General features: G+C 39.8%; 1 protein-coding gene across 4 annotated transcripts; it reads left to right on the top strand.

The window, feature by feature from the left end:
- The first annotated feature begins 11 nt into the window (after positions 1-11).
- Positions 12-27,906, top strand: zbtb7a (zinc finger and BTB domain containing 7a). 4 transcript variants are annotated; one of them, XM_028443380.1, is made up of 4 exons: positions 12-135; positions 18,161-18,724; positions 20,006-20,886; positions 23,818-27,906. In XM_028443380.1, the coding sequence occupies exons 1-4, from the start codon at positions 121-123 to the stop codon at positions 24,209-24,211; spliced, it is 1,854 nt and encodes a 617-aa protein (XP_028299181.1). In that variant the 5' UTR covers positions 12-120; the 3' UTR covers positions 24,212-27,906. The 4 variants fall into 4 exon arrangements, with proteins under 4 accessions (XP_028299181.1, XP_028299180.1, XP_028299182.1 ...); XM_028443379.1 differs by lacking the exon at positions 12-135 and adding an exon at positions 2,112-2,202; XM_028443381.1 differs by lacking the exon at positions 12-135 and adding an exon at positions 6,356-6,527.

The raw sequence follows: 27,906 nt of genomic DNA, 5'->3' as shown, positions 1-27,906 counted from the left end.
ACAAGTCCTAACCTTCCTGGCGGCAACGCTCATTAATATACTATACACTACTGTACTATAAAGAAGGTTTAATATCCTGAAAACTTTGTCAAGATTGACCAGCAGACGTCATCATTGAGCATGTCTGCGACCGAGGTAAGTTTATTTCAATATTGTGAACTTTATTGACAAATTCAGTAAATCAAGCTAGTAAATACGGCTTGTTTGTTTTATATATTGTATATTTAATTAATTACGTCTTCAGTTAAATTCCTGAATCAAGTAAAACAACAAAATACTGCTTGGTTTATTTTGAAATTGTACATTTATTTACATATTCAGTGATAGTCCTGTATTAATGAGCTGATATTGTAAATGTATTTACATATTTAGTGTTAATTCTGTGTCAATGAGCTGATATTGTACATTTATTTACATATTCAGTGATAGTCCTGTGTTTATGAGCTGATATTGTACATTTATTTACATATTCAGTGATAGTCCTGTGTTAATGAGCTGATATTGTAAATGTATTTACATATTTAGTGTTAATTCTGTGTTAATGAGCTGATATTGTACATTTATTTACATATTCAGTGATAGTCCTGTGTTAATGAGCTGATATTGTAAATGTATTTACATATTTAGTGTTAATTCTGTGTGAATGAGCTGATATTGTACATTTATTTACATATTTAGTGTTAATCATGTGTGAATGAGTTGATATTGTACATTTATTTACATATTCAGTGTTAATTCTGTGTGAATGAGCTGATATTGTACATTTATTTACATATTCAGTGATAGTCCTGTGTTTATGAGCTGATATTGTACATTTATTTACATATTTAGTGTTAATCATGTGTGAATGAGTTGATATTGTAAAGCTTTGTCATAAAAGCACTATTTAAATCTAATCTAGAGGACAGACACATTCTCATCCTTTCATTAAACTCACATATATTACGCTAAATTTACATTTCTCATAGTGAGATATTACTCTCCATGTTTATAAATGTATTATAGTTATTACTTTGAGTATGATATTCTATTATAGATTGAAGTAGTTATAAGTTTGCACTTGGACTATTCTGGTTTTATTATCCTCCAAAACATTTTTCATTTACTGAAATAAGTTTAAATCTAGGCTAATTCTGCACATTATCAGTATTTTGATGCAGTTTGTTGGATCCAGAAGAAGCACATTTAGTTATTTTATTTGGCTAGATGGTTCTTTGTCTACTATGGATCCACTACATTAAACAGTGTGGCAAATATGGAGCAGTTTTGATCTCAAGTGGGCCACAGGCACTTCTATGTATATATAATACAATATATGTAAGAAACCGACAATATCGAAGCAATAAGTGATATATATATATATCAGTCCCAACAGGATCTTCACATTTTGTGACCAATTTCTAGTTAATTAAGGGAAATGTTATGTCATAATTTCAGGAAAATTTAAGGATTTTGAAAGAATTTTGAGTTTTTTATCAGTTTATTACTAAAAAAAAAAATGACTGCAATCATACAATATAAGCATCAGGAGTGTTTGGTTTCATTTACACAATGAATTCATGTTTTCTCTGTAATTTTGACTTTCTTTTGATGTTCAAAGGGCCGGATTTGGCCCTCGGGCCATTAGTTTGACACGGTTTAAATGAAGAAATATTTTAATTTATCCACAGGCCTACAGTTTTACTTTACAATTTCAACATTAAAGGTTTTTGTGTTAGTAAGTTTTGTGACATTATTATTATTATTATTATTATTATTATTATTATTATTATTATTATGGAGGTAAATTTGTCTTTATTCAATTTTAAAAAAAATTATTATTAAAATAAATCACTTCAAAATAGTGTTCAAATGCAATTATTTATGTCTCAAGTATTTTTTTTCATTTTAACCCTTTTTTTTTTTAAATTGAAAATATTTATTAGTTTTGATTGAAAGGTTTTTGTTTTTTATTGAAATGTTTTTTTTTTTATTATTATTTAGTTAAGAGTTGAATAATAAAGGCACAAATACCAAAATAATTTTCCAGTAATAACCATAACCAGATGACTGTATTTCTACAAAGGAAAATAACAATAAATTAAATAGTGTTATTATGAGGTCCACCTGAGAGAGGGCACCTTACCATCAGAGGTGGGTGGTTCATACGATGCAAACCTCTTTGTTAAAAAGCAAAGAAAACAAATGGCCAACTGCATACAGGTATGTGTTACATAGATTAATAGATGATATATTATTGATGTATAGGATGTGATGGAGCCACAGGAACTATTGGTTTTCCTTCAAACATTTTTAGAAAGAAAAAAAAAAAACACTCCGTCACCTGTCGTTATGAACACTAACTGCACGAGATTAAAATGACTTGTTTTTTACTTTAATATCCAATAAAACATAGGCGAGGGATATTTTAGATATGTCCTTGCCCCAGCACGTGTTTTGAAATGATCGTTAGCATTAGCTGCTAACTGCTGAGCTAGCTCATCGTAGTCGTCATCATCAGGTGTGTTGGTTCGGACTCCCATCAAAGTAAGCATAGTATAAATAGTGGATTTTATCAAATTCAAACTTTTGCTTTTTCACGAGCACTCAATGAAGGCTATGGATTTTACATGTATTTATTGAATAATCAGATTTTGGTTTCATTGTGTGCTAATTTCCTAAAGGAAGTGGCTATTCAAGAATTATTCCTTCCGCTAACGCGGGTTCGAATCCCACTTAAGTTTTGTCATATATATTTTTTTCATTTTAACATATTTAACACGGTAAATTCCACCTTTAAAAATACATATACGAAAAAAATAAACATTTTAGGGTATTTCCTGGGTGAGGGTAAGGGCTACAATAAAATGGTTAGTGGGGTAGCTAAAAATAAATAATAGCTCAAATAAAACTGACGGAACTTTAAGTCACGTGGTGCACCTATCACGTCACCTAGACTGGCCAATGAGGGGTGCTGCATTTGAATAGACCTACAGTCTATTGATACGTTTTCGTGTGAATAGCCACGCCCTTTTTTAAATGTACACATGTGTTTCCAGAGCATTGCTGTGTAAAGTAAACTTAGTTTTAGCTACCAGGAAATATACAAGAGTCCCAACTATGGAAACCTTAGGAAAAGTAAAGAATATGTCCTGTAAGTCAAGAGTTCTCAACGTTGGGGCCAGGACTCCATTTGGGGTCACGAGACACTGGGAGGGGGTCGCCATGGAATCTGCAGATTCCTTCAAGAAAGTAAGAATATTTTTTAGAACAATTTGAGCCCATTTCTGCTTATTTTTACCCTTTTTCTGCAACTCCACCAAATTTGCCACATGTTAACCTATTTTCACCACTTTTTTCTTGCCATATTTTTGCTCCTTTTAATGTATTTTTGCTACATTGCTCCCATTTCTGCCACTTCTCCATCAAATTTCAATGTCTTTTCTTCACATTATTCCACTTTCAAGACATTTTCAGCACTTATAAATGTTTTCCACCACTTTTCTCACCTAATGGTACGTATGTTGACTCATTATTGTCACTTTTAACTTCTTTTCATAATATTTCATGCCTTTTTTTTTGCCCATTTAACCACATTCATTCTTCTACTTTTAAGCCATTATTGTCACTTTCAACCCTATGAACACCGATTTTGCCCACTCTAATTTGCAACATTTAACCAATTTCTGTGGTTTTTAAAATCTTCTTTCGCCACCTTTTCCACCAATTGTGGTCACTAACCAATTCTATTTCTGATTAAAAGAAGGATTTACATCTTTAGGATGACAATATATACAATGACGCAAATGATAATAAACATTCTGGATTACAGTGGATATTATTCAGATGAATAGAACAATGGACCATCATTTTGCTGACTTTATTCCCCCTTATAGATGGCCCTGTCTCCACATGACTGTTCTTCAATGTTCATGTCTGTGTTCAGCCACCTTCAGGTACAGTGGGGGTCCCCGGTCTCTGGAACCTTTATTTTGGTGTTCACGGGCTGAAAAGGTTGAGAACCACTGCTGTAAGTAATGCTGTGTTTGAAGCAACACGATGGAATAATAATTAGCTTGTTCATAGCCACGACCATAACCAACAACAAACCATACTGCAGTAGTGACATAGTGGGTTTTTGTCGCTTGCTTTAAATATATTCACCGCAAGTTTAGTTTTTTTTGGCATTCTTTGCATTTCGTATGAACCATTTCCTTATTTTAGCAAGTGGGTTAGTAAAATAAAAAAAAAAAAGCAAAAAGCTCAAAACAGACAGTGATGACCAACTCAGAACTGATGTTGGGAGTAAATAGCAATTTATATTGGTTTGAGGCCACACTGCTATAAAAATGTCTGACATCATCCTAAACTGCCACAGTCTGAGAATACCTCATTTTAACTGGATAAATGGACCAACAGCCAATTTAAAATGAATGCATTTTGTGTTTAATTTAGTTTTTAGTTATGTATGTTTGTATTTAATGCATCCTTTTCTTTCATCTCTGGTTATAAGTTAACCAAACGCTGCTCACTGCCATTCATCTCCATTAAATGCCCAGTGCTGATCTAACTAACATCGCCCTCTAGACAGACAGTGTGTCACTGCCTCTTCCTGTCCAATAGACCTGCTGCGTGGGTATGTACTATGTACTGTATGTAATGCCATGTTGTGAGGCACTGTTTGACTGGCTATTACATGTCTATTTTATACACAGAAATATAGTGTAAAGTTATTGATATTCAAACATCATTACAGTAGATTAAGTTAAAACAAAAACATACTGTACTTTGTCCTAAAGTTGGCTGGGCAATATGGACCAACATTCAAATATCAATATTTTTTCTGAAAATGTTGATATAATATAAATCTTAATATTTTTAACTCGATAAAGCCTTACCAAAAAGCCAATTCTGGGTTAAATTTACTCATACAAAGACACATTTGTTAAAAAACTTTTGGCTTTTTCTCCTTAAAGAGACAGCACGTGTGAGTGAGTTCTGTAGTGTGGCTTGTTTTGGGGAAGGTCTGGGTTAGGACGCACTCAAAAAATTCATTTAACTCTGCTTTTCATGTTGTTCTGAGAAGTATTGAAAGCAGCAAATACTAGCATTAGTATTTTTGATTAAAAAGACAAAAAAAAGCTATGAAATTGAAATATATCAATATAGGCAATAGTATAAAATACAAATCTCAATTTCATTTTCATTTATTTATTTAGCACACATTAAAAAAAAAACATTTAAGGCGCTTCACCCCTTTCAATAAACACAAACAATTTAAAACAAAGGCTAACAAACAAACACTTGTAAAAGCGTGAGACATAATGCACAATTACACTTTGATTTATGAGGCAAACTAATATATAAACAAAGTACACAAAAAATAATGAAATAATAATATTGAACAAAAGATGAAATGAAAATCAAAAAGGAAATACAATCTTAAAACATATATACATATACATACACATGCAAATACATACATACAAATGACATATGGATTGTAATCATGGTGGCATAGATTAAAGTGAGAGAGGGCATGCAGTAATTTAGGTGTAATGTAGGAGGATTCATGGATGGATAAGATGTTTTCATAACTGCCTTTTAAATAGTGAGTAGGAAGATATGGATCTTATTTTGTGAGGTAACCTATTCCAAAGTAGAGGGCCTCTGTGGGATATGTTAAATTAAATATATATTGCCCAGGCCTAGCTCAGGGTCATATTGTGTATGCAAAGAGGCGTTACACTAGCAAAAGTGTTGTAATATCAAGTGGTTGCACTTTAAATGCACAAATAACAAAAATGCCATCCTACTTATTTGGTCGGAGACTTTTTAACATTGTAGTATTTACTCTAATTCCACACCCGATGATGCGTGGCAGCTACTTTATTCAAGGGGATGCTGGCAGCCCCTACTATACTTTCTGGAATGTGCCAAGACTTGCTTTTGGGGTGGGACGTCATGACCTCAGGCGGTTGGACGGGTAGGTGCGACTTGGCTCTCAAAAGGAACGAAAGTATAGCAGCGTGAGATGAGGCCAGTCAGAATAAATAAGTCGCACAAGTCTGTTTGACGTTGACAGCTGCACAGTGCACGCGAGAAATGTTCGGTTTGAGTCAAATGAATGGTGATAGCACTAAGCAGGGGAGCACTGGTTAATAGTTTGTGTCATCTCAGATGGAGTTAATGACTGAAAACTGTCCATTTTTTCAACCTTCATGAGTTTCCACTGTACTGTGTGTTTCACAGAGGGAGACAGAGCACATATAGAGGTAGAATGCTGTTTCTTTAAGAGAGTGAGTGAGGGAGAGTGTGTGTGAGAGAGAGAGAGAAAGGGAGGGACCTCTTTGCCCTCCAGAAACCAGGAAGGGAATTGAGTTGATCTGCTGCTGCTTGGTTAGCGCATACGGGACTTTAAGCTGCACAACAGTGAGAGGGAGAGAGAGAGAGTGAGAGAGAGGGAGAGAGGGAGAGAGAGAGCTCCAGAGAGGAGGAGAGGAGAGAGCTGAGCTAACCCACAACAAGCAGCACCACGGCCATCGCAGGTGAGCTAAAGGCACCCTGTCATCTCCCCCTGTGTCTAACCTGGGCCTGTCGAACAGTAGGAAGCAGGGCAGAGGAGGAGAGGAGAGAGAGAGGAGAATAAGGGAGGGGGCCAGAAAGGAGAACAGGTCGGGTGGGGTGGGGGTGGCGGTGGGGGGGCTGGCCAGAGAGGAGAGGAGAGGTGGGTCACAGCAGTAGTCCATAGACATGGTTCCTCTTCTTTAATAAATGTACCGAAACTACTTCCTCTGCATAGCTCTGGATCTCCGGGGGAATCTTGAGATAAACTTTATTGGATACGTTTTAAGCATTAACTTTTCAGGCAGGTGGAAGCACTTAGAGGAGGGTGCGGAGGAAGGAAAGGAGGAGGCAAGGGCGGTGGGGGGGCTCTCAGGAGAGAAGGTGGGTGGGTACTGATTAAAGGAGAGGTGGAACCGAAAACATTTTTTATTGGGCATATTTAACAATGACAACTTATCTGGGACGGCAGCAGTTTTACAGCTGTGAGAAGGTTATATTGTGTGCTGTTGTTGTTCTGCTGAAATGATAATGTAAAAAAGGTGTAAGTCACAATTTAGAGCAGAGGTTTTAAGTGTGTCTGACATGTCACTGGAATAATAATAATGTTTCATCCCAGTGCTGTCTGGGAGGAAGCAAATGTGTGTAATTGTTTTTTTTTTTTGTTTTTTGCAAAGCAATGTCCTGCTTGATGGCTGCTCTGTGTTTTAATGCCTCCCTCGTCTACTAGCAACATACTGTAGTGTATAATTCAGTCCTGAGTGCTTACGCTAAAGCAGGCTTGGTGATAGTGGAGGTAGATGTGGGGCAGCTGGAGCTGGGACTAGTAGTTTGCACAGAGGACTGTAAACCAGGTCAAATGGTGTCTTGGAACTATATATCCCAGAGTGCCTTGCCCTTGGCCATCCAGGAAAGGGAACAGCTGCCAGCCTATCCCAATAGAGAGGTGTTGTGAGTGAGCAGCCTCGAAACCAATGAGACGAGGGGTTGCACAGCTGAGTTGTGGACTGAAAATAGAGGGGGCGGGATGGTGGTGGTTTGGGATGGTTGGTGGGTGGGGGTAGGTGTCTGTTTAGTGTGGGATCAGGCAAGGGCTTGTCTGTATAACGAGGACCACTCAATAGTTTTTTGTCTGTTGCTGCTCGAGTCCTGCCCAGAGACAGAGGCAGCAGTTGCTGGCTGACAAAAGAAAGGCAGATAGTCCACTTTGTAAGCAGCACAAGGACATGCACACTCATCTGCACACAGATGTACGGTGTCGTCTGTGGACAGTTGAAGAGAAGATGAGACAAGTAAAGGGCAATGACACTTCAGAATGGGTGATAAAGAATGATAATATTCAGTGTTTTCACTCTCAAGCAGCTAAAGGAGCAAAAGACAAATATGTCAGTGTTTAGTGTAAAATGTACCACATAATTCTGCTCCAAGAAATAACTATTTTTGCTACCGTGTAGCTGTTTGAGTTCAAATAATTCCTGGCTGTGATTATTGTAGTTTAAACATCTTCCTTTTTGGCTGTGGTTGAATGACTGATATTATATTTGAGTGAAATGATGCACATCTTGAATGAGTGCTTCTTTAGGTTTGTTAAAGTAACTACAAATCCTTAAAAAAAAACCTGCATGAGGCATTGACCTAATTGTAGAAGAGAAACCTTGCCAATGGTACTCAACATCCAGGTAGTGTTAGGTGTTGAATCTTTTTAGAAGACATCTCTTCAAGCTCAAATGAATAATAATAGTGGAGTTTCACTAAAGTCACTCTGCCTTAGTTAAGTCGATGCTCTCTGATGGGTTTCAGCTCAACAGTAAATCTTATGACATCTTTTGCTTTTAATCTACTCGCACTTTTCTTCACCAGCAGTTTTCTTTGTCTCAATCTCAATAGCCATGTAAAACTCACTTGTGGCTGGTGGTTTCAAGACTTAACAACAACCTGAGTGCTTGGCTTGATATTTAGTAACTTTCTTTTTTCTTCTTTGCATACTTGTTGAACCAGTTCATAAAATGTGTGGGCATGCAGAGGGTACAGCTTGCATTGCGTGAAGACGCCCAAGTGTTGGGAAAGTGCTTTGAATGCTTCTCCGAAGTTAGTAGAAGACAGGATTGATGGCATTTTTTTCTTCATTTTGATGTCATAGAAACTATTGTTGATGCAACACATTTCATGGACGCTGCACTCTTCATATTCTGTAAGGGACCTCTATGAAAGAAAAGTAGTTATTTTATCTAAAGTCAGGCAGGAGGTTAAGCAAAGAGGCCATATGTCTTTTCATGTGCTTTAGTGTGTGCATGGATGTGCTGTCTGGGTTACCAACAATAGACTGCATGAGAATTGCAGGGGACTCCACTGGCTGTGGGCTGGTCCAAGACACCACCCATCAATTTAGCGGTGAGGCTGAATACAGTTTGATATTCCTGTATGTTTGTGCCTACACCATTATGCCCTGAAACTAGCAGGTTCACACACACTAAAGGACAGGTTGTTGAGACGATTGTTTAGTTTAACAGCATCATTTTAGCATTGATATGATACTCTGTGCTTCTCTATATGGTTATGTATATTTTCCTGCAGTTTTGAGTTGTTTCATCGTCTTCTTCCTCGGTGAATGCAGCTTCACTTCCCCCTAATGTTGGGTTCCCCTTGGTCAGCTGCTTAGTTTACCACAGCTTCCAGCCTTGCTAGACAGACAGGCCCCTCTCTGTTGTTTCTCTGTTGTTGTTCTCATATCCAGGGTGAGTAAAGGGGCTTCTTCTGTTCTCCACTGGGACATTTCTTATAGAAGCCAGCACAACCTGATAAAATTATACTGGTAGAAGAAGAAGCAGGGATGTTTTCAGAGTGCAGGGGAATACTGACTTGAGTTTTCACACATTTTGAGACGAACGGTTTTGTAATAGAGGGCCATTCGGTAAAAGTAATGTACAGTAAGGTCATGGGCTTTTGTCAACTGGGTTGTTTTACAGACATGGAGCACAGTAGTATCCATACCAGAAGCAGCCTTCATTTAGTTAGAGAGGTCAACTGATCAAGGAAGGGATATACGTGACCACTGTTGGGTTCTCTGCTTGTTGATTTAGTGATTTGATTTGCAGCAAAACCAGTGAGAAAAGAAGAGTGGGTTACTTTATAGGGTGTCTTTGAGAAGATGGGTGGGTCTGGATATGGTGGGATGCTATGCAGTTAAGAGTCAGATAGAGATACGGCAATCATTATGTGCGAGCAGGATCAGGGGTAGGAGACATGGTTATTGGGGGGGGGGGGTGAGACAGTAGGGACAGAAAGATTGAGCAAGCTTAGAACTGGTCATCTGATAACAGATCGTCTTCTGTTACATGCCTGCTAAAGACTCACAGGAAGTCCTCTTTCCCACTTACTGTAACTGCGCATGTACACTGTTATGCAGCCAGGGGCACGTCAGGTCTGCTGCTGACTGACCAGTAAGATAGCTGAAGTTCTGCTGAATGAGGCTTTGATTAAGATAGCCTGCTGTTTCTGCTATTTCATTAGGTTTTCTCATACTTTCTTGAGTTGCAGTTTCAGATTCTGTTGGCCAGTCTTAAAGCACCTCATGCGATAGATAATAGTAATAGTAATCAGTGGTGTGCCAATCTGATATTGATATCTGAAATCAGTCCGAAATCAGAGAAGCATTGGATTGGATTATAACAGCCCACATCTAAAATCTCTGATACAAGTACGGTAGTCCATTCCAGACTGACAGCAGCTGACAGAACTAAATACTGACATTGAAAAATAACTGAAGTGTTATCAAGCACTTTAAAAGTATAGTTTTGTTTTATTGGTTTTGAGGTTCTTTTTCAGGGTCTTCGAATTAGTTTTACATTTTTTTTAATTAAAGTTTTAGATTATTCTTACATTTAAGGTTAAAATCTATGTAACCCATTGGTTAGTATTAAATGGGTCAGTTTTTCCTCGTACATACTTATAGGCCTGGGCTGATAGCAGATTTTGCTGGACAGTATATTGTCCCACAAATTATTGCCGATAAACGCTATTATTGTCAAATTTCTTTAGACCAAATTAACCACTAATGTAATGATAATGTATCATAATAATGCAAGTAAACCCTTTCAAACGCAATTAACTTGTTTTTCTCGGTAGTATTTTTGTAATTGGAATGTCAAGAACTTTTAAATGTCTTAAACAATTAAAATAAAATGGACTCAGTCTCTGTTAGCAAACTCTGTCAGAACCTTTGTAAAGGGCAGCATCTCTTTCGTAATGTAGCGGACTACACCTTTGGTGAGCGCACACCATTTTGCGCTGTTCCGTTTATATTTACTCTGTCGACCAAACGCCTCAGTCAGCATTGATTGTCGAGACGAAGGCTCTGCATCGCTAGGTGCCGTTTTTTTCCCCAGCTGGGAAAACTGGGTCGGGTGATTATGCTTTAGGTGGGCGTGCAGGTTTGTTGTGTTGCCATTTTTCATTGCTACTACTTTTGGGTAAAGTCGGCATACTGGCCCATCAATGTTGATTGGCTCACCTTGATCATTTGGTTTGAAACCGTAATATTCTCACACTGGTGCTGTGGCCTTTGGCTTGGCAATTATTTTTTCCACCAAATGTCTCTGACGTTACCTTGCGTTGTTCCTCACGAGGCTAACTTACTGCTCTGTGTGTGCATGTGCTAGCGGCCCCACCTCCCCCCACTGGTGCGTTCAAGTCTTACTTAAAGTGAATGATGTTTCTCTCTCTCTCTCTCTCTCTCTCTCTCTCTCTCTCTGTCTCTCTGTCTCTGTCTCTATCTCTGTCTCTGTCTCTGTCTCTGTTACCCAAGGAGCTAATATATTTCCCCAGCAGGCATTTTTGCTGCTTGAAAAATATAAAAACAAATGTCAGCTTGCTATGGCCAGTAGGGGTGGGAACCTCTGGGTACCTCATGATACGATACGATACGCAATATAAAGCTCACGATAATGATTATCTCACGATATGACGATACTGCGATTATCGATATATTGGTCAGAAATCAATCTGCAATAATCTATGACATAACAATGATCTCTGAAAGACAATACATTGAAAAAGTGTCCTATGAACAGTGACTATTTTAGTGCCGCATTTCTATAAATAAGTGTCAACATACCAATGTAAACAAATAAGTATCTCCAATAGTGCTTTCTGTAAACAAAAAATAGGGTTAGCTTACCAGTGACACCATTATAGTGCAATATTCCAGTAAACTATTGGTTCCTTCAACAAACAGTGACAAAATTTCTGTGAAGACCTATCTACACATTTTAGTAAAAAAGCAGGAAAGGTTTATTAAAAAAAAAAATCGATAGCGCGAGCATATCGATAATCGATCGTGCGAAAAAATATCACGATATATCGCCGTATCAAGATATCGTCACACTCCTAGTTGCTAGTCATGTTTTCCAGGCTTCCTGAATGAAACGCGTTTACCTCGGAGGTCGAAATTGGCGACCCGGATCTTTCCGATTTCCGAGTGCAATCGAATGCAGCATCACTCCGTTCATTCCTCTATGGAACAAACATGCTCTGGTGCTGAGGGTAAACCCCCTTGTCATCCAGTCTGTTTGGAGGTGAAAGACAAGGAAAACAAAAAACACATGCATATGGTAATATATTAGGGCCGGCAAACTTATCGAGTTCATTTTCATTTATCGTCCGGTTAATTGATTTATAGATTATTGGCCCAGGCCTACCTACTGTTGCTTGTTTTCTGTTTGATTAATATCACTGCAAGCCTTTTCTATTTTATATTTTCACTGTACAAAATAAGCAAGGAAAGTATGTATGATTGATACGGTGCTATCTGTATCGACCAATACTCAAAACTGCAATATTGGTATTTGGTATTGTATCAGAAGTGTAAAAGTTGGATCGGGACCCTCTCCCCCCCATTTTCAATAGTTTACCTTTTCATATCTTAAAAGCCTCAATATTTTGTTTCATCAATCTATCGAACACATGAGAGACACTTAAGCAAACAGTGAAAGGAAGCAAGCAGACTTGTTACTGGAGGGTCACTGGTTCGAATCCACTGTAGGCTATCACTGATTTAAGTAATTTCCACACAATAGATTTCACATGCATGTTTCTGATTTAATTTGTTTATTTTCAAGGCAAATTTACTTGATTTTAGTTGTAAAGTTGTTATTAAGGAAAATCCAAGCAAGTCTAGTTGTTTTTATTACCCAAGATATGTTGTTAATGTTAAATATATAGCACTTCAACAGACTAAGTACAATCTCTATTAGGCTCTTAAAAGTCCTTAAATAGTGTTTACCATTCCGTTTTAGACAATTTACTCTGACAATTCATTGAGCAAATTTCAAAGTAATAAATTAAATGCATTCTAACTTACTTATGTTATATAATATTATTGTATAATTATTTCATGCATTTAAAAAAAAAGTTAATTTAATATTTCTTTTATCACTGACATGAACAATCACAGACACACAAGCTCACAAACCACTGGGTCTTGTTTTGATTCATCTTTTTCCTAACAGTAAGCCTGACACATAATTCTTTAAATGAAATAATTATATACATTTCAATACAATACAATTATACTGTATGATTGTACAATAGGAGCAATAGACAGTAGTTAGTGATTGCTTTGAGTCATACTTTCTGTTTCAACAATTATATACGCTACCTCCTGCTTAAAGCAAACTTTGCCCAACACAAGGGTGATTATACCCCCACCTACTCACCATCACAGGTTACACCAGGTAACTGAGTGAGATCACCTGAGTTTATCATTGAAATCTGAGCTTGACTCTGAGGCCACCATGTGCTCAGAAGTCATCAACTAGCTCGTAACTTTGACACCCTGCCTCGCCCGCTACCTTTTAACTGTCCTTGTGTGGATGTTTTGTCAGTTTGCCGCTGCTCGTTTTTAATGAAAGAACCATGACCTACACAAACCTTGATGCATCTTAAGTTTTATCAGTCGCTTGCCCTCTTCCTGCTAAGCTCCTATCAGTTTCCCCTCCATTGCTGGCAGCAATGTGTCACTTAGCTGTGGCGCTTTGTCAAACTGCACTTTCCCTTGTAACTGCCACCCACCCCCCACCCCCTGCCCCCCCTATTCAAATGATCTTGCAACAGTTTTACCTTGAACCTTTTTGACCTGAGTGAAGGAATCCTGTAATGCCGGGTGAATTGGTCGTGGTTGTTGTTGAGGCAGAGAAGCAGTTGAGTTCGTTCAGGAAATGAGGACGACTGAGGACAAAGGAAAGCATTCGCATTGATGAACAGAGAAAGACACACACATTCTAATTTGATGTGCAGTTTTTTGTTTTATGATTTTTAATACGAGGCACTCTTTGCTGTTCATGTAACTATATTCTTCAGAAGATTTCAGTTATTGGTTTTTTTCTCTTGTACATGCTTTATACGCTTTACATGCTTCCTTGCAGTTTTAGCATTTAAAGACTCAGTCATATACTTTCTTACTGTCCCAGCATGAAACTCACAGAAAGGATATTTCTTCAACATTTCCTTGTTTTTAAAGGTTTTGTCATTGACAGCTCTTTCAAAGTTACTTTCCACATTATGTCAACAAGCTATATTTATTTACTTGTGTAAGAAACATCAGCACTTGGTTAACAGTTTGTTCCTTTGTACCGTGGAATGATTGGTATGTGTCAGCCAAAAGACTTGCACTAAGAGAAGGATCTCAAAAACCAAAAAATAAGACTGAGCCAAAACAGAAGTAGTAATACTTACTACCTACAACATATCTTGTTGTCCATTACCCACATATGAATGGCAATACAATCAGGTACAAGAATCCCTGGCATGCATGGCAAAGCTTGCACTATTTACCTGAAGTAAAAACAATTTACAAACCTCTTATAAGAATGCTGCTGTGCATATATTTGAGAAGAGACACATGAGAAATGGGATCTAAGTGATGAGGGCGGGAATGGGATGGGTTGATCTTATGTTAAGCAGTTGTTTGACTTGCAAAGCAGGCCTGGGTGCTCACGGACTGAACTTGAAGAAGGCACATAGCTGAGAGAAGAGGACTGGGGACTGGGACAGCTGCGACGCTGCTTTGTGCTTGGCTGTGGGTCTTGTCACCCACAGACATGAATTAGTGATAAGAAATGTTTCAAGCCATGAGGAGGTGTCAGGATCAGGTTTGTTGCACCGCGTTTCCTCGTTCTTGGTGCTCTTTGCTGGGTTTATTCAGGGACAGGTGGCTCCTGCTTGTAGAGCGGTGCCGCCATTCTTGATTGGCATTAAATCAAGTGTGCGTGCGTGTGTGTGTTTGCCACGCATTGGTGTGTTTGGCATTTTTGTTTTTATCTCCATGCAGCTCAGCGTCTTTACCCCACAAAGCCATGGCTTGGGGTCAACTGTGTAAGTTTGAGGGCTACACAAGCTCATAACAACCCTAGTGCGCTACAGGTCTTAATGGTGTTTCAGGGAAGTGCAGGTTGGCCAGAATGGGGACAGGCACACTCAGATCTATTTCCACCTGAGAAGGTGGTTAAGGAGTTTGATGATAAAAGTGCCTTTCACAAACGGACACTTATCAGAGGCTTCTGATAGACGGCCCGTTCAAAATGATGTCCCTAAATTACAAATGCTGTAGTTATTTAACGTATTGAGAAATATTCTTCATCAAAATGTTAATTTGGATATGAAGGAAATGTTGACCCATATGTCATATGAAATGAGCTGAAGTAGCCCCTTAATAGTACAGACATGCAACTCTTTAAAATAGTTTTTTGACCTTTGGAAAGAGGTGACATGTTGCTAGACTTTAAGGTGTGGAGGTAGAGATCAACATAGAAGAGAGTTGAAACAGAGAGGGGAACCAGTGTGAGGGAGGAGAGGCAGCCAGGTTAGGCAGGTTAATGTTCAAGTATACCAGGAACATTGAATGCCAATCTAGTGTCTCAGAGCGCAACATGTCCTACACCCTGTCTCATCCACCGTTCTTCTTGCCACTCATGCTGGGTCTGCAGATGGGGAGGGAGTAGGTGTCCCATGTGTCTTGATGTGCGTGTTACTTTTTTGTGTTAATGATACTTGCAGCTTTTCATGACTTTTGTGCATTAACACGGTGCAAGCTTCAGTCGATCATTTTAATCTCCGCACCCACCCCCACACGTGAGCGAGGGGACAGGCCTTTTTTTTTTTAAAACTTGGCACACAGTACAGGGTGGGGTAACCAGCTCAGACCGGATTGACAACCTCCCTCTTTAATACTGTTCACTCGCAGCTCAGTGCGTGTCCTTTTCCTTCTCCTCCAGTTTTTCCACACGGTAGCATCCCGCCACCCCACCCTCTCCTCTCCTCTTCGCCCCAACCCACCACCACCACCCTTCACTTCACTTCACTTCCTGGCTCTCAACTAATATAGGCTGCACAACTCAGCTCCCAGCATGCACTCTGATCCCCACAACCCTCTGACTATTTGTCCTTCATGACCTCTTACTTGATTCTTTGCATAAGTGCGCACACGCACTAAAAGTAAAAGTATCGATACTAAAATTTGCATCCAGAAATAATACTTGTTTGCAAAAGTATCGATACTAAACCCCCACCACCTACCACCACCCTACTTTCTCTTCACACACACAGCAGCAGTGTACCGACCATAAACACCTCCCTTACCTAATATTTATGTCTTGCACAGCACTACCTGTAAATTTAGTTCTAATTGCTGTTGTTTATTTTATTGTATTTTATTCATTTTTTATTTTATTTTATTTTTTTGCACTACCTCGGATTACCTATAACTTGTTATCGTAGGTGAAACTCTTTATTATTATTATTATTATTATTATTATTATTCAACCTGTAGTTCTTTTCATTTTACATGTTGTAATTCAGTAATTTTTTTTCTTTTTTTTTGTTAAGAATATTTCTATGAAATTTTTAGGTCATTTTTTTTAAATCCCAGTGATAGGAGAAATGGTATTGAGTACTGAATAGTTTAACGAATATCGGTATCAAGTTGAAAAGTTAAGTATTGTGACAACCGGGAACCGTAACGCACGCACGCACGCAGACAGATGGTGCTGATATAGTTCATAAACATCTTTATAATGCTGTTCTTTTTTGTACAGTTTTTTCAAGTATTTAAAAACACAAAGAAACCAAAGAAAGAAACAAAGTTGTTGTTTTTTTTTCTGAATAATTTTTCGTATATTGTCTTTAAATACACTGAGCTTTGTAATAATGAATCAGTTCCGAGTACATTCTCAGCTGTTTCAATACCCACCTTCATAAAGCAGGTGTGTCTCACTGTCGCTTCTTTCCACTTGGAAATTGAGAAAACACCATAAAACCGTCAGTTTTCTAATTTGTGTTAGCTCATAATTGCAGACTCTTTTTCTCGGCAGACAAAATAGATTATTTCACAAATGTGATTGTTGATCCTGTGATACATTCAGGCCGTACTCGGCACTTAAAAATCCTTCATTACTCCTTTTTGAAGAAATCAAACCACCTGTTTGTAAATGTCGGATTTAAGGTCAATGCTCAGACAGCGTGTGTTTTTTAAAATATGATTTTTTTATGCCTTGACTTGTCAGTGCATGGTTTAGTTTGATGAATAATGATGATGATAATGATTAAGTGTTTTTAAGCTGTAGCACTACGTAATTTATTTTTGGAATACAGCTGTTTTCTCTTGCGTACATGTTTCATTTTGATTGTTTTATAATCTTAGGTATTTTTGAATCTCTGAATGATTTCACTCTTTTGACATCTTGCTTTGGGAATTTACAAATCCAAACATTGACCGTCAAACCAGTTCTGACGCATGATCACTGCTAATTGGTTAGCACCTGACGTGACCCGACATGTTGAAGTAGATTTAATCTCAAAGAAACGTCATTCTTTATGCATGTGCTTTCTTGATGCTGTGCACAAATTGTCTTTCTCCAAGCTAATAATCCACACGTGTCAAACTCAAGGCCCGGGTGCCGAATCCGACCCTTTAGAGCATCAAATTCGGCCCACTGGAGAAAGTAAAAATTACGGAGAAATAATGAATTATTGTGAAAATTATCAAATAATCCAGTTGTAATTATCTCAAATTTACCAATTTGATAAAACAATATTTTTAGTAACTTGCATTTTTCATTTTACATTGCATGAATGCAGTCATTTTTAATTCCAAATTGGCAATTCCTCACAAATTATTCCACAAAATTTTTTTTTAGTTTATTTTACCTTGTCTGCACATGCTGTGGAAGGTCAACACTATATGGAGTGCAATCTTTTTGCGACAGCAATGCATGTTTTTCTATTGCAATTAAATAAATTAATTTATTTCAATTACTCTAAATTACAAAAAATTGGCAACAAAATCGATAATTTTTGAAGTAAATTGAACTGATATTGAAAACTAGGGCACAATGATGTTAAAATTGTTACTTTTTTCCCACCTATAATCTGTGGCCCACTTCAGATCAAACTGGTCCATATTTGACTCCTGAACTAAAATAAGTTGGACACCCCTGAATAATCCATTGTGACCTCAATAAAGTTAGTTAATTTTTTATATGAATTGCTGTTGATTTTTAACATAATCCTTCACACAAAACGAGTCAACATCTCCTTTTCTTTTCTTCATCTAATCTGTCTACAGGTAGGCGGACACACAGACGGCAGGACGGATACACGGGTGGGGGCTGTGATTGTCGGCTCGGCGGCAGGCTGGTGGAAGATGTCGTCAGGAGCCGGTGGAAGGGGCGGAAGGCGGCTCAGGGGTACGGCAAGCAGCGGGTGTAGAAGCGGGCGAGGAGGAGCAGGAGAAGCAGAGGAAGGTCCTGTGGGGATCCCTTTCCCTGAACACAGTGCAGACATCCTGGGGAGCCTGAACCAGCAGCGCCTGAGTGGAATGCTCTGCGATGTGCTACTCGTCACCCAGGACCGGGAGTACCCCGCCCACCGGTCCGTTTTGGCTTCTTGTAGCTCCTACTTCCACAAGCTCTTCACGTCGGGAGCAGCCGCCGACCAACAGAATATCTACAACATTGAGTTTGTGGCAGCAGAAGCTCTGGGAGCGTTGCTGGACTTCGCCTACACAGCCACCCTGACAGTCAGCCATAGCAGCGTGGCTGACATCCTCGATGCTGCGCGCCTCCTGGAAATTTCACCTGTCCAGGATGTTTGCACACACCTGCTGGATACCAAAGTGCTCTGCCCGCCGGTACAAGTCTCTATACTTAACAAATAATGTCTTTAAATTATGCACACTGGGGTTTAGCATTGTGGCATTGAAATTATTGTTCTTTTGGGTGCTCATAAACCAAGTAGAGCATCTGGTAATCATACCATCCACTTTATTAAATTGTCAGCATAGTCAGGCTTACACCATGGCCTTTATCAGTCCCTCTGTCTATGCCAAATACACACCCACAGCCTTGGGGTCAGCTCAACACTTAATCATGCTGAGCCAACACCGTTTGTGGAAGGACAACATGCTCTTTCACTTACTACAGACACAATACATACCAGCTTCTTAACTAAGAGCAGCTCTGATATTCTGTTTGAAAATCATTTTATTATTTGACCTGCATTTGGTTTATAGTTGGTTGCCATTTATGTAAACAGCCCCAAAGTTTGGCTTTGTTGGGTTGCCATCACCGTTTGGACTGATGTGAACGCTCTTGGTCTCCCTTTGCTTGTAAACACTGGTGTAGTTAATTTACAGTGTGAATGCCAATGGCCTCTGTGGCCAAACAAAGGGAGGAAGTCTCTCTTGCTCGTTGTTTGTAGAGCAATAGCAGCACATCAAAATATCTCCCTGTATTTGTCTTTAGTGCAGCACAATGTGCCAATGGGCTTAGTGTCACTGTTGGCAAATTATTTTGATCTATTTTGTGTCAAGAAAACCCAACATGATGAGATGACTGAACAGCTAATGCCTCAACTCTTCTGTTGGAAGTTTAAACGAGTAGTTATGAGGCCATCTTTTTTGATAGTTTTCCAGCTGTCTGGGAATGGACAATTGTGATGCTTAAGTTATTCGACAGAAACGCCTGCTTTTACACCTGCGACTCACACTGAGCAGCTTAATGTGAAAAACCAAGTTGCTTTGAACAATAACCACAGAACTGCATAAATTAGGCATTGCTACATTAGCTTGTTTTTAATTTGCTGATTTCTAGTTTTGACAAATAAATCAAGTATTTTTCTTCATCATGCTTTCTTTGTGCCATAGCTTCCTAAACTATTAGCTGTTGTGAAATGGTGTTGTCAGCTTTCAATGGGGCTCTTTGAACAGGAATTTGAACAAACAAAAATGCTTTTTTTTGTTCTCCATCTAGTTAAACTAAATTCCTTGAACTGTTTTGATATCAAACCTATTTGTTCTCCATTGTTGTCATTTGACTCATTTCTTTCAACGTGAGTCTGATTTACAAATTGTGATGTTGCTTCTTCTTAATTTGATACTGACTTTTCTTTGTCTCTTGTTGTGCCACGTTAGGCGGGCAGTGAGCAAAGCAATGATGTCCAAAATGAGGGAGGGAAAGGCCGAGGAGGCAGGGAGCAGGGGAACCGTGTGCAGGCTCTGGAGTACCTGGAGTACTTCCAGAGAGGAGCACACTGGAGCAGCAGCTGCAGCACGCCAGAGCTCAGGGAGCTGCCCACACACCTGCACTTTAACCACGGCAATGGGAGCACCCCCACCAATGGAGCACCCATCGTCCCCACCGAGTACTACTCTCCCCTGGCACTCGCCTTGTCTCAGGTCCATGCTCAAGATCCGGAGGAAGAGGATGAAGAAGTGGACGATGACATTAATGGAGAAGCAATGCATGTGAATGGACCGAGCTTAGGATTATCATACTACCCACCATCCCAGAATGGTCACCCCTACCTCCCTCCCGAGTCCAGGCTGGGCCCGGAGACAGAAATGGATGATGGTGATCAAGAGGTGCTGTTAAGGGAGCGGGGCTCAGCCAGCGCCCTCTTACAGCAGATGATGGACTCTATTGAGAGGCAGAAGGAGCGCACAACGGCCGGGGAGGAGCAGGGAAATGGGGACGACCCCGACATGGAGTTTTACTTGAAATATTTTAGCAGCACGCAGCACGAGGACGCAAGCCCTGCTGCTGTTGCACAGGGAGTGCCATCTCTCTGGTTATCAAGAGGCAGTTCAGGTCCAGATCGAGCAGCGGGAGACAGGGGGGTTGCAGAGAGGGGCGGCGTCGGTGGAGGAGAGAGGAAGATGCGCTCTAAGGCCTTCCAGAAGTGCCCCATATGTTCCAAGGTCATCCAAGGTGCAGGAAAGCTACCCCGCCACATCAGAACTCACACGGGCGAGAAGCCGTATGAGTGCGCCATCTGCAAAGTGCGCTTTACCAGGTAAGCCCAATTAATGAAGTGGCCACCTCATGTCACATGTACTAACAGTCTTACACTTGGCACAAAAACAAACAGGGGAGCACCACAAAGCCAAGAGCCAGAGTATTAGCGCTAACCAACTTAGCTTTGCTTTAAGAAGGCTGCACAGTTAGAGAATATAAATGTTTACCTTGAATCGGTAACGATTACATTCATTCAAACTGTATTTATATAAATTATTTATATAACACCTTTCTTAGAAAAGGGAACAATTTTTAAAATCTAAAATTAGAAAAATTAAGAACCATAAAAATTATTAAGCACTACATAAAAGCCAGACTGAATAAATAGGTGTGATATCAGAGCTCTTGGACAGGAGGCTGGAGAGTTATAAAGCTTTTTTTTTTTTTTTTTTTTTAACATTGGGACAGCCTTCATAGCAAAGTCCTGGAACGTTCACTTCGGGGTCCTATAAAACAAGGCTGTGCCATAGAGATGTTATGTGAAATGCTGCTATAAAGTGCTGTGCTCTGATACTGAGGGGGATTGTGGGCCCTCAATGACACTCTGTTTGCTCAATGCAGTAATGTGAACTTTTGATCTGTGGTTATGTTGATTATTGCCCCTGGCAGCGTAGTTGCACCAGCTCGTTCTCACTCCTTTACCACCCTATTAAAATGTACCCTTTGCCACTGATAGATTTGGTGTTTTTAGAGAAGGGGATTTGGGAACACATGGTTCCTTGTATTAAGGAGTCCCGCCTTTTCCTTAAAATAATTCCTTTAATTAATTAATCGGGGGACTTGTGCTGGAAATAGATACATTAGGCTGGAAACACACGGCACCTTTGCTGGCACAGCAGTTGGGGAAGACCAATCTGAATCAACCCTCTAGCTAAATTTGACTGGCAGTGGTAAGGGGCCGTTGTAATCTTAATCCGGTTTGATCGGGCTTAAGACAGTGCCTCGCACACTAATAAATCACTCCTACTATTTAAATAATTCACTTCTGTCACTGTGCCACATGGTTTCAAGGGTTCCTGTGCAGCGTATTTGTGCATGTTTCACTTAACTGATGTAGAAGATTCTTTTATTGATTTAAGGCGAACAATGCAGACCTTTTTAGGATGGCAGGGGGTTTATTTGTGTACTTATATGACAGATAATCCACTTACAAACACACACAGACAGTTGCATTTGTGTGTGAGTTGTCTTAACTGCTCTTGTTTGTTTAGGAGCCCTCTGCCCTGGGCGCAGAAGGGTTAGACCATTTAAGAGCTCTGGAGCTATAGAGATAGTCAGGGCTAAAGGGGGGAGGTAAGGACAACAGTCACATGAGGGCCAAGACAGTTTGATAAAGTATATGGGCAGCGAGTCATTGTCAAGTAAAAACAAATGTGCTGGGCGTAATGAAATGACTTGGAGATAAGCCATACAGTCACATTCATAAATATTAGGACAAGGACACCATTTGTTAGCATTTAAACCCCATTTACAATCACATCACATTAGAAATGAAACTGTAGCTGTTCATCCTGCGGTCGATATGTAGCAATACAGCTGTGTACACAGGTTGAATAACCAATTTGAAAATGATTTAATTAGTTTAAGTGTATTATTTATACAAACTGTTGTGCTTAGTCTTCACGTATATATTTTTGTATTATTTTTTTGAAGAGATTTGATTATCTTCCCAGTTTTTATTTTACACTCAAGCTGGTGAGGAATTATTTGATTCAGCCAAATATTTTTTATAGAAATTGGCATGAAGATGTTGTAATAGCTGAATAAGGGTGTAATGAAAATTGATTGTTGTATCAATCCAAAAAATACCCAAATTGATTTTTTTAATCATGTTTTTTTAACAAAAAAGTAACATTTAATTGCGCTAACATATGCATAGCATGTAAACGCCCGGTCATTAGGTGTCAGTGAACCACATCAGACCTTGTTAAACTACCTCACACCTCAGTGTATTTTAGCTTGGAAGTTGATTGCACTTTATATTCATAAAATACTGTAATTTCCAGACTATAAAGTGCACGGTTTTATTGGCCGCATTCCAATAATATATACATTTTCGAAGAAAAATCCACACAAAGGCCGCAGTGTAACATAGGCCGCACTCTATTGGCTGATGAGGGTGTCCTTCCAACGACTCGGCCAATCAGAACAGGGAGATAGGAAGGCTGCTGTAATCACGTTAGGTTGAACAGAAATTTTCATGTTTCAACTGATCAGTTTCCTCCTCCAAATGAACTCACCACCTCACTGTCCCATGTCTACATATCAGTCCATTTAGAGCTTTTTATGGTCACTTTTTACTGGAACCAGACTGATACACCGCTTTGTCCGTTCTTCTTACCGTGAACTACGCGGAGCGATGACGCCGAGTCTCTGAGTCAGAATTCGAATGCAAATCGCTTCTGAACAAACTAAAGGTGGTGATTTGGCAACTTTATGCTGTTTATCGTTTCCTTTTTTGGGACTCAGTGGAAACGCAAACAATTTAACGTAAACAGTTTCATTGGTCCTCTTGGTCTAATGTGACGGAGCTACATTTTTTGGCGGCATAAAGCTTGAAAACCGGAAAAATCCCCAAATTAGCTGCATCATTTTTTAAGCTGCAGGGTTCAAAGCGTGGGAAAAAAGTAGCGGCATTTAGACCAGAAATTATGGTATACTGGGCACTTTTATATTTATACGTATGTGGTCACTTTTTTAAAAAAAGAATTTCAGAAATTAACAGAATCAGATTCTGTTAAGTTCTTACAGCAAAAGTTTAATTTTTTTCAGCTTTCATTTACAAATGGAATCAGGTGTAAAGTCAAATGGTTTCTCAAACTGTTATTGTCCAATCATATGGGAAAAAAACTGACTTAATCATGTTTTAAAAGGTTTTTTATGTTGAGTCGTTTTTACATGTTAACATATTAATTTGTCTGTGTTTCAGACAGGACAAGCTCAAGGTTCACATGCGGAAACACACAGGAGAGAAGCCTTATTTGTGTACACAGTGTGGAGCTGCATTTGCTCACAACTATGACCTGAAGAACCACATGCGTGTGCACACTGGCCTGCGCCCCTATCAGTGCTCAAGCTGCTTTAAGACTTTTGTGCGCTCCGATCATCTGCATCGCCACCTCAAGAAGGACGGGTGCAACGGCATTCCCTCTCGCAGAGGTCGGAAGCCTCGAGTGAGAGAGGCAGGGCTCCTGGAGGCTCCCCTCGACCTGTTGGGTCCCAGCTCAGAAATGGCCCTCGGGCCCGTCAAGGGGCAGCTGCACTTGGAGCCTACCTCAGCAGTGAAGGTGGAGGAGGGTACCACAGTGGAGAGCGGGCCCTGAAACTACACTGCTGGACACCATAGTCACTCTGCATCGCCTGTGAAACAGGCTTGTGAACAGAGGGGGAAAAAAAACATGCAAATTAAAAAACTGAATATTCCTCTATAAACCAAATCAGGGTGTCTCTAAATCTAACCTTTAGATTTCTTTGTCCTATTACTTTAGAAAATTGAAGTAGGACTGCAAGCACTTGTTATTTGTCAAAGAGAAATGAACACTTCTAATCGCGCACCCTTGACGTCCACTTTCTGGACCATTTCTGTGTTTGTAATAAGGGTTTTCTACATTGGCCTGTGTGCTTAGCAAACGTATGATGGAAAGAAACTCTGAGCAACTATGCAGTTGATTTAGATTTTTATTGGTTTTGTCCTCACAGCCTTCAAGCTCTGAGAAAGGTGTCTGTCAAGTACCTTCTGGCTGCTGTACGGGTGAAGCGAGGACAAATCCTCCCAGTGAAAACAAGTCTTTTTCTATTCTTTTGCAGGTCTGAAAAGTACAGTTACCATAGAAACAACATTGCCACAATATGGCATATGCAAGGAAAACTCGCCACACTTTTGATGCAACAAATTATTTTTTTTTTCCTCACTCGATGTTCCAGAAAGAATCAGGCAAAGGTTCAATTGAAGTGTTTCTTACTCTATTTGCCAGAATGTATGGTTTGTCTAGTTGAAAAACAACATTTACATTGAGTCGAATCCACTTTAATGGGGGCTCACTAATTGCAGGACCAGGGAATATGCTGGGTGAAGGGTTTGTGTTTCTGAAGCACTACCATTGTTAATGTCTGTCAGTTTACGACGCTGCCTCTTATCTCTTGCAAAATCTGCATTTTTATTTTCCCTTTTTGATTTTTGTCATTCTTTTCTCTTTATTATAAACTGCTTTCGGGTACTTGACACTTTATAGATGTATACGTGTGTGTGTATATAATAGTATATATACAAAAGATAGTTATATGACATTGTCCCCCACAAATACTGAGGTCTGTTTATCCAATTGGGTTAAAAAGTGAAAATTGAAGCTCATAGGTGAACAAAACTAACTGTGTGAATGTTTGCTGGGAAGAAAAACATTAAGTCACCTATTTATCCTAAACTTGACACTTGACATGTATACTTACTTCTTTGTCCAAAAGATGAAGAGGTCGAATGAATGAATGTGCTCAACTTTGTGCAGTTTAAAAAAAAAAAAAGTCCTTGTGTGACAAGGCGTGAGTAGTGTTTAACCAACCGAGGAAGTGACAGAGTACGATGACAATATATGAGCACCTTTTTTCCATGTTTGCACAGCTTTATCAAAGATATCCAATAGAGAGAGAAACGTATATTTAAAGGAGGTGGGTGGCGTTCCAGAGGGTGTGTGTGGAGGTTCATGTATCTTGCTTAATTCCAATCTTCTTGCCCCAGGGACCACACGACCATAAGGCAACCGCTATGATGGAGAGAGCAATAAATACCTGTCCAAGTTGGGAGGCCAAATAGGATCGCAGCTGCAGTTGGTTGATGGGGTGGGGGAGGGGAATGAAGGGGAAGGGGAGGGGGATCTTGCCATGTCTGTTGCATTCCAAAAAATAATCTCCCCCAGCTCAGCCACGTTTCCAGGCAGGAGGGGATCAAATCAGGCCTTTTCTCTCCCTCTGCAGTCCACTAATGCCCCTGAACCAGCCTGGAGGGGATATTATTATTATTATATCAGAGCACGGTGTTACTGTGGAGAGGACGCCCGGTGCTGGCACTGTGCTGTGACACGGGTGTTTACGTGCGTGTGTATTTGCGTGCATTGTGTGTGTGCGTGGCAGCCAGGGTTCCTCTGGCCACATCATCTGTGTGTGTGTGTGTCAGCTACAGCCTGTTCAAACATGCACCCTGAGCCTCAGCACACTGTCTGTGTCCCGCTCACTCACATGTGTGCACTCGCTGGGTCCAGATCCATCACTTTGAATGCATCTGGATTTATTCATCCTAAATGATCCAAGTGTCATTGATGCACTCCAATTACACTCTTGTTTTCCATACTTGCACACTGAGCCTTTGAAGTACGAGAACGTGCATGCGTGTGTGAGGATCCCCCCCCACCCCCATAGCCCACCCTGTGATTTTTCCTGCAGTGCTGCAGCTTTAACCAACGATTGTTTTGCACCTTAACTGGAAAGAGGACGGATATGAATGCACTTTGTTACTGAGCAGAACACTTTTCTGTCAGTGAAACGGGTACCAGTTGCAGATGAGATCAGTTCTTTTGTCTGTCCAGTGTTCTAGTTGCACTTCTTCTGTGGTTAAAATGACGAGTTGCCAAAAAAAAAAAAAAAAAAACAATCCCAATGAAAAAGTAAAAATGCACATTCAGATTTTCACAAAAGCGACCAACAGCTTTCCTTGAGTAATGGAATGCACTTGAAATTAGCAGTTTTTCTTTAAATAAAAAAGAATGTCCTGTGAACCAAGAAAAGGGAGAAGAAAGACCAAAGTGTTTTTCTGTGCACACACACGTGCGCTTTTGGCCAGCAGGTTGGAGTTGGCATCCTTTGTGTCTGCCCCATCTGCTCAGCAGCAACTCTGACCACACGTGTTCTCTGAGGAAGCCCCAGTGATAGCACATCCACGCTAGTGAAATCACTGCATTGGACAGTTGTTTGTTTACCTTATTTCTCTCCAGGTGCACATTTAGAATCACTGTTTACCCTCATCGGTCATTATCAGGGGCTGTCCCACGCTCAGAGAGGTGTTTTTTTCTTCTAATTTTGTATCTTCGTTAGGACAAAGTTGGAGTTTAGTGTTGCACAGTGTGACTCCCACGGACAGACCAGTAGTGCACTCTGGGTAATCTTAATGTGTGCCTGGTTAGGGACTTTTACATTTAGTGGTACGTGGCATGGACTGCTTAAACTCACTTTGACTTGTCATTACCTGTCAGACCAATGAGCCATCTTAAACCTAAAGCTTAATATTTCCTCTAATGTCTTATGCTGTTTGTCTTACTAAAGTGCTGTGCTCAGTGTTTAGTCAGTTTTTGTTTTGTTTTTTGGTTTTACAACAAATATTAATAACGTGTATTTATATACAACATTTAAAACTTATTGCGTTATGTGTTTTTTGGGGGGAAAATGGGCCATTTCTGCTTCATTCCCTGTAAGTCTAAACAAGGGCTCCCTGAGTGAACCACACACACACACACACACACATCTTTTAAATACAAATGCAGAAATGTGTGTGTCAGGATTATTTGGGTCTATTTTATTTCCCGTCCTGATGAAGAGAACAGGAGGGCTCCTGTCTGTCTAAACTCATAATTTAATCAATTGTGCCACAGCTTATTTCCCCCCTCCCCCGCCCCCTCGGACCCCCTGGCTGTGCATGCGTATGCTTGTGTGTGTGTTTGAAGGGCGCTTGGGGTCGTGGAGGGTGGGGATAATGGGTGCTGGGCTGGGGTTGTTTTTTTTTTTGTTGTTTTTTTTTGTGGGATAAAAGCACTGAAAATGGTGCTTTAGCTGAGAGCAAACGTTTGCACTAATGTTCAATGTCCTTGTCCTGCTTATGGGAGAAGGACTGGAGACCTGCGAGAGGCCCCTGGGTTTCATGAGCACAGAGCCCAGTGGGTTTTACTCAGTGGTCTGACAAGTCCTTCCAAACCGACTGGAGAAATAATCATGTATGTTAAAAAACTAAAAAAAAAAAAAACTATACAGACGTCCA

Source organism: Gouania willdenowi, chromosome 4 (genome assembly GCF_900634775.1).
Source record: "Gouania willdenowi chromosome 4, fGouWil2.1, whole genome shotgun sequence".
NCBI lineage: Eukaryota > Metazoa > Chordata > Actinopteri > Blenniiformes > Gobiesocidae > Gouania > Gouania willdenowi.
The sequence above is the reverse complement of the archived record's forward strand: the minus strand, read 5'-3'. Positions and strand labels throughout refer to the sequence as shown.